Source organism: Podarcis filfolensis (genome assembly GCF_964270895.1).
Source record: "Podarcis filfolensis genome assembly, chromosome: 5".
In the NCBI taxonomy this organism is placed as follows: Eukaryota; Metazoa; Chordata; class Lepidosauria; order Squamata; family Lacertidae; genus Podarcis; species Podarcis filfolensis.
The window spans coordinates 5,443,007-5,460,804 of NC_139608.1; the positions used below are offsets into that span (position 1 = coordinate 5,443,007).

The following is a 17,798-nucleotide window of genomic DNA, read 5'->3' on the forward strand; positions in this document are numbered from 1 at the left end:
CCTTCGCTTCCATTGGTGACAACCATCAGATGTTATCCTGATAGATGCATGACTAAGGCTGCCAAGAAGGGGGGGCATCACAGAGCTGCTTTCTAGACCACTGGCCGAAGCACCTCCCTCCTCCATTAAACCTCACTGCAGCCACGTTTGATGGGGAGGGGACTTTGCAGTTTGCCAAACTGCTCTGTGAAGTGCCTCTCCCCCTTCGTTCAGCAACTCATCAGAAGTACACATGGTTGGTGGTTAGGATAGAAGGGAAATTTGGTTCTGTTTGCATTTTTAGGTGAGTCTTCCTGATTTGCCCCCCCCCCCGCAAGATACAATAAGTTAAACACAGCTGTCCTTCAGAATTCACAACTCTCTGAATTTTGTGGTGCATTTCTCTATAGACAAAAACTGGGTATACCAGGGGAAAGGTGCCTACAAATGCATATATTCACAAATGCATTACAGTGGAACCTCAGTTTTCGAACGTCTCCACTGACGAACGTTTCGAAACCGAAACGCCATAAACCCAGAAATAAATGCTTCCATTTTCAAACGTGCCTCAGAAGTCGAACTTCCAAGGCGGCCTCTGTTTTCAGTTTCCTTGTTGTATTGAGGCTTTTGTATTCAGTTTTCGAACATTTCAGAAGTCGAACAGTCTTCCGGAACAGATTATGTTCGAAAACCGAGGTTCCACTGTATATCTGGGTTTGGGGTTTTTTGGTTGTTGTTTTTTTTTTTTTTGCAAAACTGTGCCTACAAATGCATATTATTAGTGAATGCATCATATATGGGGAAAGCGTAAAATTGCAAAAACATGGGCAAATTTGCATACTGATATGTGTGCATTGGGGGGGAAGGCATTTTCCAATTACTTAGAAGAACAAATTCTCAAACTGATGAAGAATATGAAATGGTTGATTTTGCCACTGATTAGGGTAGGTGACCAGTGTGCCATTTTCCTTTTTCTCCCCAAAGGTACTTAACTTTCCTCTTGGTGGTTACTATTGCCATTGTCGTGAACGCTGTCATTGTACTCAACGTTTCCCTGAGGACCCCCAACACTCACTCCATGTCCGCACGGGTCCGGGAGGTAGGTCCAGCGGATGCTGCCCAGAAGCTCTGGGCTGGTCCCCTGCTCACGTTAGACCTCTTTGCACCTCTGAGCCCCAAGACTTGGCCTTTGCCTTACCAGGGAAACTGCCTTATTCTGACTCAGACCACAGGTCCCTCTAGCTCAGCATTGACCACACTGACTGGCAACAGCTCTCTGGGGTTTTATGAAGGTGTCATTCCCAGTCCTACCTGGAGATGCTGGGGATCAAACCTGGGACCTCCTGCACACAAGGCATATCCTCTGCCGCTGAGCTACAGCCCTGTCCCCTTCCTTCTTGAAGAGCCACAGCCCTAGCTCGAACCGAAGACCCTGCCCTTTCACGCATCAACCCATGTGGAAACTGTCACAGACTGGCTGGGCACCAGGAATGCCAGCTTGGCCCTGCGACCTTGGGTGCCCGGGGCCGTGGGTGCCATGCAGTGTGCCTGGCCCTGGCATCGAAGTTTGTGGGTGCCACAAACTCTCCATGGGGAATTTTGTGGGTGTTTGGGCACCCAGGGCCCCAGGGAGATGGCAGAGGAATGGTGGGAGGAACCAGAGTCTGGGGGATGGTGGTGGGGTGACAATGAGTGGTCAGGAGGAAGAGATTGGGAGGAGGAGGTGTCAGAAGCTGAAGAGGCAACAGGGCTTAATAAGCAAGGAGAGTCTGTGGGAGAGAGAAGTTCAGAAACAGAAGCAGGAGAGGAGGGAGGAAAAGAGGCAGAGATAAGTCAGGCTGGTGAAGAGTCTTGGGTGTCTCCCCGTCCTGCTGCAACAAGCACTCCTCCCTGCTTGTCTCCCAGAACCAGGAGAGGCATGAAAAGAGCAGAGGAGAAATTGGAGGCACAGTCTCCGATTGCTTGGGGAAAGCCATGGCGAGGAGGGGACTTAGGCAGCGGAAGGGGAGGAAGGGACCTTCAATCTGGAGAGCCAGTGTGGTGTAGTGGTTAAGAGCGTTAGACTCGTAATCTGGGGAACCGGGTGACCTTGGGCCAGTCACACTTCTTTGAAGTCTCTCAGCCCCACTCACCTCACAGAGTGTTTGTTGTGGGGGAGGAAGGGAAAGGAGAATGTTAGCCGCTTTGAGACTCCTTCGGGTAGTGATAAAGCGGGATATCAAATCCAAACTCTTCTCTTCTTCTTCATCTCAGCAAGAGCTTCATGGGGGCAAACTTGCCGGACATGAGTTGCTGTGCTAGCCTGACACTCCTGTGCCCATCTTGTTAACTCCAACTTGCTCTGTGTGGTTTTCCTGCTGGCTCACTCCTGTCAGAAACCCTCCTGGGCAGCCTCACCATTTTCTTCCCCCATCTCCCAGGTGTTTCTGAGACTGGTGCCACGCTACCTGGGCATGCACATGCGGCGTGTCGACATGCCCACGGGGAATCATCTCGTCCGCCGGCGGAGCTCTCTGGGGCTCATGGCGAAAGCAGATGAGTACATGCTGTGGAAGGCGCGAAGTGAGCTCCTCTTTGAGAGGCAGAGGGAACGTGACGGGTTGGTGAAGATGCTCCTGGCGCAGATAGGCAAGTCTTGGGCCGACCGCGAATAGCAGAGGGTGGTCTGTTGTGGAAGAGAGCAGACGATGGGGAAGGGGGGGATGTTTCAAGTTCTTCCTCTTCCCCCACCCCTCAGCCTTCACGAGCTCAGAGCCCTCTTTGAGCTGGACTGGGGAGCCTGTGTTCTCTTCCCACAAATGTTGATAGACTACAACTCCCATCATTCCCTGAGCAATGCCCTTGCTGGCCAGGGCTGATGGGAGTTGGAGTCCAACAACAAACTGTTGTTTTAGAGTCCCAGTGCTTTCTTTCTGGGGTTACTCAGTGGGATGCAGGACCAGCACATTTCCCCCAAAATGTGTGGCACTTACTGTAACAACTTCATGGTGAGTCCCAGCACCCTTTTTCCTAAAAAAAAAGAAAGAAGAAAGCTAGAGACTTATAGGGTTTCTTTTTTTTATTGACTTATAATAAAAACAAGGAAGACTAAGCCACAAATTGCAAGAGCAGGGCAGGAGTGTAGCGAAAAAGAACATAAGACTTACAGTATTTTTAAAAGTGCATTTTAGCACACAGCAGGTGGTGCTAATCCGCAAACAGCATCAGTCCCCTTTAAATCCCCAGAGCTGCTTCTGCCAGCTCACTTCATTCTCCACTATCCTCCTCTTCCTTGCTCTTTCTGGGCAGTTCTTCTGAGCTAGGCCACACCCTGCAGGCGGATTGCCTCTTCATCATGTGGAGGAGACTTTAAAAATGCTATTAAAACCCATCCTTCTCTATTATTTCCACTGCAGTTTACTCATACCAGGGGCCGCCAGAAGACTTTAACATTTTAAAACCAGCATCTTAGTGTTATGCTGCCCTCTGCCTTTCCTGCATGCTCTTGGGTCAAGTGTGGAAGCTGTTTGGGCCCCCAACTAGATCTCCCCTGTTCAGATTCTTCCTCTGCAATCTTGACATTTCCCCTTTCCCAGGAGGCAGCTTAGAGAACGGAAGTCCCCAGGAGATTTGCAACAGTCTGCGCCGTGCTGCTCCGGAGATCCAGGCCTGTGTCGATGCCTGCAACCACATTGCTAAGACTTTGGAAGAGAAGAAGGACTTTGACAGTGTAAGTTGGCATCTCAGGTGTACAACTGTTTAGGGACCTGTACACACAGGCATGTTCGTCTCCTGCTGACTGTGGCATCAAGCAATGCTCTGCATGTGTGAATGTGCAGTCATAGGAGAAGATTGATGATTGATTGATTGATTGATTGATTGATTTGTGCTCTGCCTTATCCCCTGATATCATTTCAAACGTATTTTTAAGCAGAGACAATTAACACATTGTTTAGGTATGCGTTCATTTAATTAATTTATGTAACACTTAACGCTGAAACAGGTTTCTAAGCGGTTTGCCATTATTGTTTATGGTTATTTATAAATTTATGTACTGCTTAATGCCAAAAAAATAGGCTTCTGAGTGGATTGCAAAGCATGAAATCCCAGCTACTCACACGTTGAAACATACCTTGTTAAAATACACCATAAAATAATTCTGTTACAATATTTAAATAAAAGCATAACCCATAATCGAAAAGGGCAATAAAACAATCCCATTAAACAGCACGGCGATTGAAATGGGAGATCAAGGGAATGCCTGTGCGAACAGGTGCGATTTCAAAAGCCGTCGGCATGCCAATGCAGATGGCGCCTCTTGTATTTCATTCAGCTGCGGGCTTTCATCTTGTCTGACGAAAGCCCTTTTCAGGCATTTCTCTCCACACTTCTTCTTCTGCTCTTAAGTGCACTGCTGGGGCATGTGGTGCTCCCAGCGTTGCCCAACTGAGGAGGGCATATGCCAAGCAGGGATCTATGGGGTGTGGCAGGCCCTTAGGTAACCTGGTCCCCAGTTATTCAGGGCTTGTAAGTGCTAAGAGTAAATGTGCCCAGTAACAGATCAGCAGCCAGTAAAGCGGCTCCTTGGTAGGGGTCTTATCTATGGCATTGACAGACTGTGCATGTCAACAACCCAGCTGCTAAAATCTGCACCAGCTGCAGCTTCCGAGTGAAACCTGACCGAATAATGAGCAGGTCTTCCGCTGCCCCAAATGGTGGGGAGAACCAGGAGATGAAGGGGTTGTGGTTGCAGCATAAGCCAGAGGGTTGAAAGAATGAGCTAAGGAGAAAACCTCACCATCCCCAGGGAACTCATACCAGGGGGCCGTGAATCAGTGGAGAAGGAACACCAAGACCCCAATGTCCTGCTTTGGAACTGTTAGAGGACTTACAAATCAGTGGGCAAGACAAGAACTTTATTGTCCCTAAAGAAAAAAAATGGAACAGACACAGGAAACTCCACCCAGGTACAACTAAATCCAGCGCCACCCAGTGACTAAGCTGTATAATGACACCATTCTTATTTTTATTAATTAAATTTCTATGCAGCCCTTCATCCGAGGATCACAGGGCGGCTCACAGTATAAAAACACAAAATCATAAACAAAACCATACCACCCCATACTGTCCACGCACAAACACACCCTCTCCTCTTTTCAGAGGCTCCAGGCAAAGACTGTGCTGAGAATCCTCCGTTGGGAATGTTCGCCATGAAATTTGTTGGGGAGAGAGGGGGTAACTGTTCCTCCTCACCCCTGGTTTCACCTCTTTCCACCACTACAACAGTCCCCTGGGTAATTTAATGCTAGTTTTAATTTCCCACAGGTCCCGTGGGCAAGGGTGCTGCAGCGTCCTTCCCTGTAGGCTTCTGAGAAGCTAAGCTTTGGCTGCCTGTGGTTGGGGTGGCAGGCAAAAGGGGACTGCTTTGTTTCAGCCCTGCTCCTGTCTGTCAGGCTTCAGGAAATCTGATGATGATGATGATGATGATGATGATAAATTATTATTATCCCACCCTCCCCAGCCAAAGCCGGGCTCAGAGCAGCGAACAACAGTAAAAATAACACCGTTTACATAAAATCACAATCAATTAATTGAAATACATCCTAAAATCAATTCATTCTAAAATCAATTCAGAATCAAATTAATGGTAACCATTGAGCTAGAGTTCTGTGAGGATCACCAAAGGAGGGGGTCAGACTGTGCCTTGGCCAAAGGCCTGGTGGAACAGCTCTGTCTTGCAGGCCCTGCGGAAAGATGTCAAGTCCCGCAGGGCCCTAGTCTCTTGGGACAGAGCGTTCCACCAGATTGGGGCCACAGCCGAAAAAGCTCTGGCTCTGGTTGAGGCCAGCCTAACCTTCCTGTGGCCCAGGATCTCCAAGATGTTTTTATTTGAGGACCGTAAGGTCCTCCATGGGACATACCAGGAGAGGCGGTCCCGTAGGTACGAGGGTCCTATGGTGGGCAACCAAGAATTGGATAAGAAGAGTTCTTTTTTTTTTTTTTTTTTTAAAATATTTTTATTTTTCCATATAAACACAATACAACAAACATAAACATACAAAAACAAAAACAAAACAAAAAACATGTATCGTTTCATATCCTAATTTCATATCCTATCTTCCCCGACTTCCTCATGCCTCCCCTTTCTGTATTCCAAATTCTTATCGATTGTTCAGCAAATCTTCCCTTATTTTAATTTAAATTTAGACTATTCTTCCTTGTTTTCCTTGTCTTAACCATTGCTAATAGTAACCATTTACTTTCCAGTCCAACATCATTCTAACTTTCATTAACTTTGTGATATTTCTTTAAATAGTCCTTGAATTTTTTCCATTCTTCTTGCGCTGCTTCTCTTCCCTGGTTTCGGATTCTGCTCGTCATTTCTGCCAAGCCCATATAGTCTATCACCTTCATCTGCCATTCTTCCAGTGTGGGTAGTTCTTGCGTCTTCCAGTACTTCGCAATGAGTATTCTAGCTGCTGTTGTAGCATACATAAAGAAAGTTATATCCGTCTTTAACACCCCTTGGCCGACAATACCCAAGAGAAAGGCCTCTGGTTTCTTGGGGAAAGTATATTTAAATACCTTTTTAAGTTCATTATAGATCATTTCCCAGAATGCCTTAATCTTCGGGCAGGTCCACCAAAGATGAAAAAATGTACCTTCAGTTTCTTTACATTTCCAACATTTGTTGTCAGGCACATGGTAAATCTTTGCAAGCCTGACTGGGGTTATGTACCACCTATATATCATTTTCATAATGTTTTCTCTTAAGGCATTACATGCCGTAAATTTTATCCCGGTGGTCCACAACTTTTCCCAATCAGCAAACAAAATATTATGACCAATGTCCTGAGCCCATTTAATCATAGCCGATTTAACCGTTTCATCTTGTGTATTCCATTTCAGCAGCAAATTGTACATTTTAGACAAATTCTTAGTACTGGGTTCTAACAGTTCTGTCTCCAATTTTGATTTTTCCACCTGGAAGCCAATTTTACTGTCCAGTTTAAACGCTTCATTAATTTGATGGTAATGGAACCAGTCTCTCACCTTCCCTTTTAATTTCTCAAAACTCTGCAATCTCAATTTGTCCCCTTCCTTTTCCAAAATTTCCCAGTATCTTGGCCACTTGGACTCCATATTTAACTTTTTAACTGCCTTGGCTTCCATTGGCGACAGCCACCTTGGAGTTTTATTTTCCAGCAAGTCTTTATATCTGTCCCAGACATTTAGTAGTGCTTTTCTGACAATATGATTTTTAAAACTTTTATGTGCTTTAACCTTGTCATACCACAAATATGCATGCCACCCAAAAATGTTATTAAAACCCTCCAAATCCAAAATGTCTGTGTTTTCAAGAAGTAGCCATTCTTTCAGCCAGCAGAAAGCTGCCGCTTCATAGTAAAGTTTAAAGTCTGGCAGGGCAAACCCCCCTCTTTCCTTTGAATCCGTTAATATCTTAAATTTAATTCTGGGCTTTTTGCCCTGCCAGACAAATTTAGATATGTCTTTTTGCCACCTCTTGAAACAATCCATTTTATCAATTATTTGCAATGCTTGGAACAAAAACAACATTCTTGGCAATACATTCATTTTTATAGCTGCAATACGGCCTAACAAGGAAAGCTTTAAGTTGGACCAAATCTCCAAATCTTTTTTCACTTCTCTCCAAGTTTTTTCATAATTATCTTTAAACAAATTCACATTTTTAGCTGTCATATTTATACCCAAATATTTCACTTTTTTAACCACAGTTAACCCTGTCTCATTCTGAAACCTTTCCTTTTCTATCTGTGTCAAATTTTTCTCCAAAACCTTTGTCTTAGACTTATTCAATTTAAATCCTGCCATTTGACCAAACTCTTGGATTATTTCCAAAACTCTTTTCGTGCTAGCTTCTGGCTCTTGCAATGTAAGTACTAAGTCATCTGCAAATGCTCTCAGTTTATATTGTTTAGCTCCGACCTGAATCCCTTTAACCAACTGGTCCCTCCTAATCATATTAAGCAAAACCTCCAGAACCGATATAAAAAGTAATGGGGAGATAGGGCACCCCTGACGTGTCCCTTTTTCAATCTTGAACTCTTCTGTAACCACATTATTTACAATTAGTTTGGCTTTCTGTTCAGAATATATTGCACCTATACCATTTTCAAACCCTTGGCCTACCCCCATCCCCCGGAGGTTCTTCAACATAAAACTCCAAGAAATGTTGTCAAAGGCTTTCTCGGCATCCACAAATATCAAAACAGCTTTAGTGTTTATGTTCACCTCCAGCTTTTCCAAAATGTCAATTATATTCCTTACATTGTTCGACAAGTGCCTTTTTGGGAGAAAGCCCGCTTGGTCCCCGTGAATCTCCTCCATCAAAACTCTCTTCAGTCTTTTTGCCAAAATATCAGCAAAGATTTTGTAATCCACATTCAATAACGAGATGGGTCGGTAGTTTTTAAGTTGGGTCTTTTCAGTCTCTGTCTTTGGTATAAGTGTAATGTAGGCCTCTCTCCACGTATCGGGTGCCCTTTTCCCTTCCATAATCTCATTGCAGACTTCCTTCAAAGGTTGTATCAACCGGTCAGCGCCGGCGCTTAATGGCGGATCTCAACCGGAGCTCCGGGAGAGATCTGCTTCGTGGGTTCGGGTCCTGTCAGCTACGGCGAAGCGGGGACCCTTAAAAATCACAGGCGCGTTGCCTGTGAACTGGAGACTCGGCGGGCACCTTTGCGCCCCCCCGACGCTGCGAAATAGCCTTTTTAAAGGCTCCGGAGGAGCGGAGGGGTCTTGGAGCGGTGCTGAGAGTCGTCTTCACCCAGCCTGCGAAGCGAAGCCGCGTCGCCATTAGCGGAGAGCGCTGACTTCTTCCCGGGAAATTGGATTAAAAGAACAACTATCCGTGAGTAGGATTGACTGCTAAAATATAATTGGACACTAAAAGTAAAGAAATTGGGCACCGAGACGGACAAGCATTAAAAAGGAAGTCTGCTTTCCGTTCTGTAGCAAGATCAAAGCGAAAGGCACTCTAGCTGTAACTGCTTGAGAGGAAATTTGCGGGATTTAAGAAATCCACCACCAAAGCAAAGAACTCCCCCCCCCGAAGGCAGGAGGAGGGGGAAGAAGATTTTAAAAGTGTTTCCCTGCCAATTTAAAAGAATTGGATTAAGTATCGCTGCTCTTTAACCTGGGATCGGACTGCCGGAGAAAAGGAACCGGCTAAGGACTGTTGCCATAAGAGGCTAAAAAATATCTTAAATTGACTTTGGTTATTTTCAATTTGAAACACTGTTTCTGTGGCATTACAAAGTTACTTACAGGACACTACTGACTGGGATCCCCTTGAAAAAGGAAAGAAAAATTGAAAGGGACTATGAAACTTTTATTCCTTCTTTTTTGAAGAGTGTGGGATTACTTTGAGAAGTATAGAACTGACTCTACGCCCCCTAGAGGATCTACAAATTGTTTCAGCAACAAGTGGAGTTTAAAATTTGAGAACTTTGTTTGTGAGTTTCAAAGTCTGGGAATGACCTTGACTAAAAGATTTTGTTATGGCAGATGGTAAAGAGAAAGGGGAGTTACAAGAAACAACCTTGAGATCTGGCAGACAATACAAAATTGACACTTACATGCAAAGAAGGGCTTCTGTAACAGGAGCCTCTGGAACTATAGTGGCTGCAAAGCCAAAAGCGAAAGCAATGTCTACAGAAGAATCATTTGCCAAGGTATTGGAGAAGATAAATGACTCTTTGGAGGAACTAAAAAAGCAAGGTGTGGAGACTAAATTGCAAGTTGCTGAAACTAAAGTACAAGTTGCTGAAACAAATAAAAAAATTGAAGAAATCTCTGGGAAAATTGACCTAAATACTAAAAGTATAACTGACCTAGGGAATAAAGTGAACTCAAATGCAGAAGCAATTGGGAAATTATTGGAAGATTCATCTACAACACGAAAGATAGCCGAGGAAGCTAAGGAAATTGCAACTGCTGCGGAGGAAAAATTTCCACCAGTTTACAAGAAATTGGATGAATATGAACTGGCACTCTCTATGCAGGATATGCAACGCAAGGAGAGGAACCTGAGGATCAGACTTGTGCCTGAAAAGGAAGGAGAGAACTTGGTGGATGATTTGACAAAAGAATTTTCTGACTTTTGGAAGCAGGAGCTGAAGAAAGAAGATTTTAAGATAGAAAGTGCATTTAGATTGGGAACAAGACAGAAGAGAAATCGACCCAGAGATTGTCTTATTACCCTAAGATCAAAGGAGGAGCGAGATAAAATATTGAACCTGCACTACCAAACAGCCCTTCGAATTGAAGACTTTTTTATTGAGTTCTTTAAAGACATCCCTAAGAGTATCTTGGACGCAAGAGGACATTATAAAGACCTGGTGACACTGCTGAAGAAGAACTACATACCATTCAGGTGGGAATTTCCCCAAGGCTTGTCTTTTAAATATAAGGGAAAGAAGAGAAGAATAAAGACTGTAAGTGATAAAGACAAGTTCTTGGGAGAACACGAAGAAGACCTACAGAAAGAGACATTTCCAGGACAAGGGCATCCATCATTGGACACGAACACGGTACCACCGACAGACGAGGAACAAAAACAGGGAGCTGTAGGAGGAAGGAGTAAATAATTCCATCATGGCTCTGCAACTTCTAACCTGGAATTGTAATGGCTTAAATATTCCCAGGAAGAGAAAAAATATATTTCATGCCTTAAAGAAAGACCAATTGGACTTGATTTGCCTACAAGAGACCCACGTGACAAGAGCACACAGAAAAATATTAATAAATAAAAGACTGGGACAGGAATTTATATCTTCAGACAGAGTAAAAAAGAGAGGAGTGGTGATCTATGCAAAAGAAAAATTGCAACCGAAACAAATTTTTAAAGATGATCAAGGAAGATATTTGGCAATTGAAATTCAATCTCAAGGAGAGAAGTATTTGATAGTGGGAATCTATGCACCAAACGAAGGGAAAGCTGAATTTTTTAAGAAGTTGCATGAAATTTTGATGGATCATATGGATTACAACTTAATTTTGATGGGAGATATGAATGGAGTGGTTTCAACAAATATGGACAAGGCACAAAGACAGGTAATAACAAAAGATGGAAGACTACCAAAGACTTTTTTTGAAATGACTGACAATATGGACTTGATTGATATTTGGAGAACAAAACACCCATTAGAAAGAGAGGGAACCTTCTTTTCTGAAGCCAAAATGACATGGACAAGGATTGACCAAATCTGGGTGACTAGCAGTATGGCTCCGAATATAAAAAAAGTAGAAATCTGCCCAAAAACTTTCTCCGACCATAATGCTGTAAAGATGGTGATGAGGCAAACAACAACTGGTTCCTTCAGATGGAGAATGAATGACACCTTATTTAGAGACGAGGAGATCCGTAAGAAGGCCCAAAAAACTTTGAAAGACTATTTTGAAATCAACTTAAGGTCTGAAGTAGAAAAAAGAATAGTATGGGACGCAAGCAAAGCCGTGATGAGAGGGTTTTTGATTCAGCAAAATACTTTAAAGAAGAGAAAGCAAAATGAGAAAAAGGAGAGAATTTTGGAAAAGATAAAAGAAGGGGAAAAACAATTAAGATCGAAGCCAAAATCCCAAGAGATTCTAAGAGAAATCAAATTTCATCAAACACAATATATGGAACTGATGAATCAAGAATTAGAGTGGAGAATTAAACAAATGAGACAAAAGACTTTTGAATCTGCTGATAAATGTGGCAAGTTACTGGCTTGGCAAATAAAGAAGAGACAAAAACTCAACACGGTAATAAATATAGAAGTGGAAGGAAAAAACATAAGCAACCCAGCGGAAATTAGGAATTGTTTTCAGAACTACTTTAGACAACTTTACACACAAGGGCCGCAAAAAGAAATGGACATACAACAGTTCCTCGAGGAAAATGGGCTGAAAAAGGTTTCGCATGAAAGTAAGATAATATTGAACCAGGAGATATCAGCACAAGAAATAGAAGATGCCATTCAAGGCATGACGCTGGGCAAATCCCCTGGACCGGATGGACTGACTTCCAAATACTACAAAGTTTTGAAGGATGGATAAGAAGAGTTCTTACCAAGTCTTCAATATTCACAGAAAGAGGCTTTGAAAAGTGCCTCTCTTGTAGTAATGGCGTTGCTCTGAGTAAAGCTCCACCCCTTCCATCTCTCCTATTATACCTCATCCCTAAGGTGGCTGTTCTGTGCCTTCTGCCTTTGAGCTTTCTCTTCTCCTACTCTCAATGCCCGCCAGGTCCTGGGAGAGGGGGGATCTGGTATGCTTTCTAAAGACACTGAGTCTGTCAGCTGTCTCTCCTCCTGCTGCTCCTCTCCCAATATTTCCCAGCTTCTCCCCTCTGCAGCCTCTAAGCTAAGACCGTCTGCAAACAACCATTGTAAATCTATGCTGTCTCCCTCTTCTCTGGGAAGTGCCGGGGGGGGGGAGAGAGATTGACTCCACCATTCCTCCTCAGTCCCGTCCCTCACACTGTCAGGCCCGAAGGACCCCTGTGGCAGCCTCCACGCCCTCTTCTGCTGGACAACTTGCACACCTCCGAGCCACCGCAAACAATTCTAACATGCATCCTCTCCGGTGTCTTCTTCTTTGCAGGAGAACGAGGAGTGGATCTTGGTGGGTCGGGTCATTGACCGCGTCTGCTTCCTCTTCATGGCTTCCATCTTCATTTGTGGGACGCTGGGCGTCTTCTTGATGGCGCAGTTCAACCAGGCTCCCGCAGAGCCCTTCCCAGGGGACCCCAAGCTGTACCTCCCCTAGGAATGAGGTCTGTCTAGGGGTGGCGGCAACAGTGGCGGCGGCGGCGGCAACCCCTCAACGGCTATGTGTTGGCACCATCTCTCAACTGAAACCTCTGTGCTTGGTGGACTTCTGTGCTGGGGGACAATTATGTCCCATGGGAATGCAAGAAGACTCCATATCCATCAGTCCATCTATCTCAATATGGTCTACACTGGCAGGCAGCAGCTCTCCAGGGTTTCAGGCAGGAGTCTCCTCCAACCCTACCTTTGAAAGGGGATCTTCTGCATGCAAACCACATTCTTTATCACTGAGCTATGGCCCTCCCTCAAAGCCACAAAGCCTTCTTGTTTAAGTTAGTGTCTGCTAACGTGTTCTAGCAGGTGGGCACACCAGGACTGCCTTTTTGGGTGGGTTGCAGGGTTGCCCGTCAGTGCCGTCGCAGGATCCTCAGCCAACAGCTGAAGCTAAGAAAGGCAGACAGTAGCTGTCCCCTCCCTGTGAGACCGTTGGAAAAGCTGCAGCCTTAAAGGTAGTCCATTACCTGTGGCTCATCCATTAATCTGATATTTGACTGCATTCAGGCAGCACTTCATTCCTCTTCCCCAACATTTACTTACCTGAAAAATTCTGCATTTTGTGTGCTCTCTCACACGACATGAAAAGCTACTTCTGGAAACATAGCAAAAATTGTAGTCCTGATTCCCATGTCCATTGCTTTTGGAAGCAACCAGATCGCAACCCCTTTGTGGCTGTTTCTAAAAGCAATCAACATGGAAATGAATATCACGGGAGTTTTGCATTGTCATTTTTTCTGGACTTCGTGGAGGGAATTTGGGGCAGGGATCTGGCAGAGCGTTCCCTCCTGCCGTTTGCATGAATGGATTGCACGTGTAAAGAGTGGCAACGTGTCCAATGGCCGGTGCGGATGGAATTGAGCGCGGCACGGTGGCACCAAACGTCCAAAGGTCGCAGTTCCACAAGGCAATGTGAAAGGAATGTGAGAAACTCATGCAGATGCCCAGTGGCATTGAGAGCAGGAAAATAAACAGGATGGACCCCCCCCACATACATCTGAAGGTGGCCTTTGTCTCCCAGCAAGGGCTGGGGCTAGGAAATAGAGCAGGGGCCAGGAACCTCAGACCTGGGGCCAAAAGCAGCCTGTCTGTCTGGACCTCAGGACCCTCCGCACAACAACAACACCCCTCTTCCCAGGCCACACCAGTGGCGGACCTTGGTGCCTCAAATTTCAGAGATGCCCTGTGCAGCACCAAAACCCATCACCTCCCCACCTCTCGTCTTCTGTTGGATGTCATTGTTGGGGCACCTGCTGCCCCCCCCCAAACTCCATGCCACGTGAGACCAAATAATAATAATAATAATAATAATAATAATAATAATAATAATAATAATAATAATAATTTATTATTTATACCCTGCCCATCTGACTGGGTCTCCCCAGCCACTCTCAGTGGCTTCCAACCAAATATCAGAAACAATACAGCGTCAGACATTAAAAACTTCCCTAAACAGGGCTGCCTTCAGGTGTCTTCTAAAAGTAAGATAGTTGCTTATTTCCTTGACATCTGAAGGGAGGGCGTTCCACAGGGCAGGTGCCACTACCGAGAAGACCCTCTGCCTGGTTCCCTGTAACTTGGCTTCTCGCAGTGAGGGAACCGCCAGAAGGTCCTCGGTGCTGGATCTCAGTGTCCGGGCTGAACAATGGGGGTGGAGATGCTCCTTCAGGTATACAGGACAGAGGCTATTTAGGGCTTTAAAGGTCAGCACCAACACTTTGAATTGTGCTCGGAAACGTACTGGGAGCTATTGAAATCCTTTAGGACCAGTGTTATATGGCCTCGGCGGCCACTCCCAGTCACCAGTCTAGCTGCTGCATTCTGGATTAATTGCAGTTTTTGAGTCACCTTCAAAAGTAGCCCCACGTAGAGCGCATGGCAGTAATCCAAGCGGGAGATAACCAGAGCATGCACCACTCTGGCAAGACAGTCTGTGGGCAGGGAGGGTCTCATCCTGCGTACCAGATGGAGCTGGTAAACAGCTGCCCTGGACCCAGAATTAACCTGTGTCTCCATGGACAGCTGTGAGTCCAAAATCAGTTGCATGTCCCTAGGTCCAGCTTTACTTCAAATGCTCTGTGTTTCTTTCTTGCCTGGGATGTGTCCTTAATCCGGATGCGATAAGAACACAAGGCAAGGCCTGCTATAGGAGCAAGGAGGGGCTGTGGTTCTTGGGCAGAGCACACTCTTGGACAGACCAAGGCCCGCAGCCCTGGCTTCCTTGTCCTCTGCATAGCAGCGTCACAGCCCAGAGCGCTGTTTGCAGAGGCAGGAGAGACAAATTGCAGTGCCGCTTGCTCCTTCAGTCCCCAGCTCCTGTTCATCTCCAGTCAATAGCGAAAGACGATTAGCCATCTTTCAAACTCTGCTCCAGTCCAATGAGAGGCCTCCTCCTTTTATCCCCGCACCCTGCAGTTAATGCCACTTTCCTCGCTTGGGCCCAAAGCTTATTTTCCCCGTTGCTCTATCTCGCTCCTGCAGCCCCCGACTGGGGCTCCTCAAACACGGCCATTTGGACAGGTTGGCGTTTCTGCTGTCAGAAGAAGGCCCCGAGGCCAGCGCAGCTCTGTTTCCCGCTGCCCCTGTGCCGCTATATTGTCCTGGCCCCTCTCCAGGCCTTGTCAAAACAGCTGTCTCAGAGGCCCTCTCTGTGGATAACTCTTCAGAGGACCTGCCAAATCGCCTGCCTGCCGCTCCCCGGAGCTGTGGCAGGTGCAACAGGCCAGCAGCGGTAATGACAGCGAGCGAACGAGAGGCAAAGAGAGGGGTTTAGATAAAGTCCCTGTCATTAATCCAGACTGAGTGGGATTTGTTGCTCCTGCATTCTTGAAAGGTGGGCTGCTGTTGTTTCCTGAGAGGGAAAGAGCGTTTAGAAACTGAGAGTCTCTCTCTCGTGAAACAGTCCGCTTAAACTTTAGCAGAGTTTCCTGCATTTGCAGGGGTCCCTACAATTCTATGATTCTACGAAACCACAGAATTCACAGAGGGCAAGGTGTTGTAGCCACGGGGGCTTCAGGACACGGACAATACAGCAGTGGCAACTGGTGACCACTGAGGCTGGTGGGGCGGCTAACAGTAGGCGGAGTCTTCTGGGATAGGCGGAGCCTAGATCTGAGGAGGAGGAGCCAGCCAATCAAGGTTTTCCCTCCACCTTCCTTTTCAAAGAGAGCAAGGGGAAGAAATTCAGATCAGTACACATTTAAAGACAGATTTGTCAGTTTTGTTGACAAACAGTGTGGGAATAATAATAATAATAATTTATTTATTTATATGCTGCCCATCTAACTGGGTGGCTTCCAGAGAATGAAAACATCAAACACTGTAAAGCACCAAACATTAAAAACTTCCCTGTGCAGCGCTATACAAAGCAATCCGAAATGCACACTAATTGAATTTTGCAGTGATTACAAAGATGCATATTATTACGAAAGTTGCACATTCTGAATCTCTGCTGAGCAGTAGCAAAATTCCAGGGGGTTCCAGGCACTCACCCAGGGTTGTGTTTCCGTTGGGAAGTTGAGGCACAGCAGAGGCTAGTGTCTTTAAGAAATATGGTTTATTTTACACATATTTACACCTAAAACCTTCAGTGCAGGGGGCACAGAACATTATGCCCCAAGAGTGTCTGTCATTGCCCCTCCCAAAGCTTCAGGAAGCTTGGGTCCAACGCAGTGGTCAGTCATGGCCCCCGGTCTCCTTGTGCAGCCTCTTCCAGCATGGACATCTTCCCAGTGCCTCCTTCTTGTTCCCAGAAACCTTCATTATACTGTCATGAGAGAGGAAGAAAAGCGCCTCTCCGCCCACTTTCTACACACCATGCATAAATTTATACACCTCTAATATGTCTCCTCTCACCTTCTCTCTAAATGGAAGAGCCCTAATTTTTGTAATCTTTCCTCACCCTTTCCTGTGCTATTTTTTTGAGGTACATCCTGTGTTGTCAACATGGCTGGGAGCTGGATTCCCCTTCCAACATGGTGGTTCTGAGATTTTCCTAAGGATTGGGACAAGATAAAGAGAACGGGGTCTCGGAAGCAGGGAGCAATGGAATGCATGGAATATGTGAGCATTCATCACCCCCACAAATAATACCTCCCCACCATCATTGACAAGCTGGAAGGTGTTCAGAGGAGGGCGACCAAGATGGAAACCAAGCCTGATGAGGAACGGTTGAAGGAGTCATTTATGTTTAGCCTGGAGAAGCTTATAAGGGAGCCATCTTCAAGTATCTCAAGGGCTGTCACATTGAAAATGGAACAAGCTTGTTCTCTTCTGCTCGGGAGGGTAGGACTTGAACCAATGACTTCAAATTACAAGAAAGGAGATTCCAATTAAACATTAGGAGCATCTCCACCCCCATCGTTCTGCCCGGACACTGAGGTCCAGCGCCGAGGGTCTTCTGGCGGTTCCCTCCCTGTGAGAAGCCAAGTTACAGGGAACCAGGCAGAGGACCTTCTCGGTGGTGGCGCCCGCCCTGTGGAATGCCCTCCCACCAGATGTCAAAGAGAAGAACAACTACCAGACTTTTAGAAGACATCTGAAGGCAGCCCTGTTCAGGGAAGCCTTTAATGTTTAATAGGTTATTGTATTTTAATATTCTGTTGGAAGCCGCCCAGATGGGTGGGGTATAAATAATAAATTGTTGTTGTTATAAGAACTTTCTGGCTCAAAGAACTGTCTGACGGTGGCATGCACTGCCTTGTAAGGTGGTGGACTCTCCTTCATTTGTGGTTTTTTAAAGAGAGGTTGGATGGCCACCTGCCAGGGAGGCTTTAGCTGAGCTCCCTGCATTGGAGGGGGTTGGACTAGATGACCCCCAGGGTCCCTTCCAGCTCTACAATTCTATGCTCTCCCTGTCGGGGTGGACTTTGGTAATCTTTCAGAATGCGGAGCCCTGTGCGAGGCCAAAATGTGGTGCCTCAAAACAGATCTTCTGAGTTATGGGTCTTCCCGATTTTGAGTACCCTTGGCACAGTAGCCTGTGCA

At 45.8% G+C, this 17,798-nt stretch overlaps 1 protein-coding gene across 3 annotated transcripts in view; it reads left to right on the forward strand.

Annotated features, from left to right (window-relative positions):
- Positions 1–16,649, forward strand: part of CHRNG (cholinergic receptor nicotinic gamma subunit) — a 36,174-nt gene extending 19,525 nt beyond the window's left edge. For 2 of the 3 annotated variants that reach the window (XM_083612884.1, XM_083612885.1), the window contains 4 exons: positions 964–1,078; positions 2,400–2,607; positions 3,555–3,688; positions 12,592–13,802. In XM_083612884.1, coding sequence (XP_083469010.1) covers positions 964–1,078; positions 2,400–2,607; positions 3,555–3,688; positions 12,592–12,756 — 622 coding nt within the window. In that variant the 3' untranslated portion in view covers positions 12,757–13,802. Of the gene's footprint in view, positions 1–963; positions 1,079–2,399; positions 2,608–3,554; positions 3,689–12,591; positions 13,858–14,294 lie in introns of those variants that run through there. The other variant, XM_083612883.1, reaches the window with a different exon arrangement.
- Positions 16,650–17,798: the final 1,149 nt, after the last annotated feature.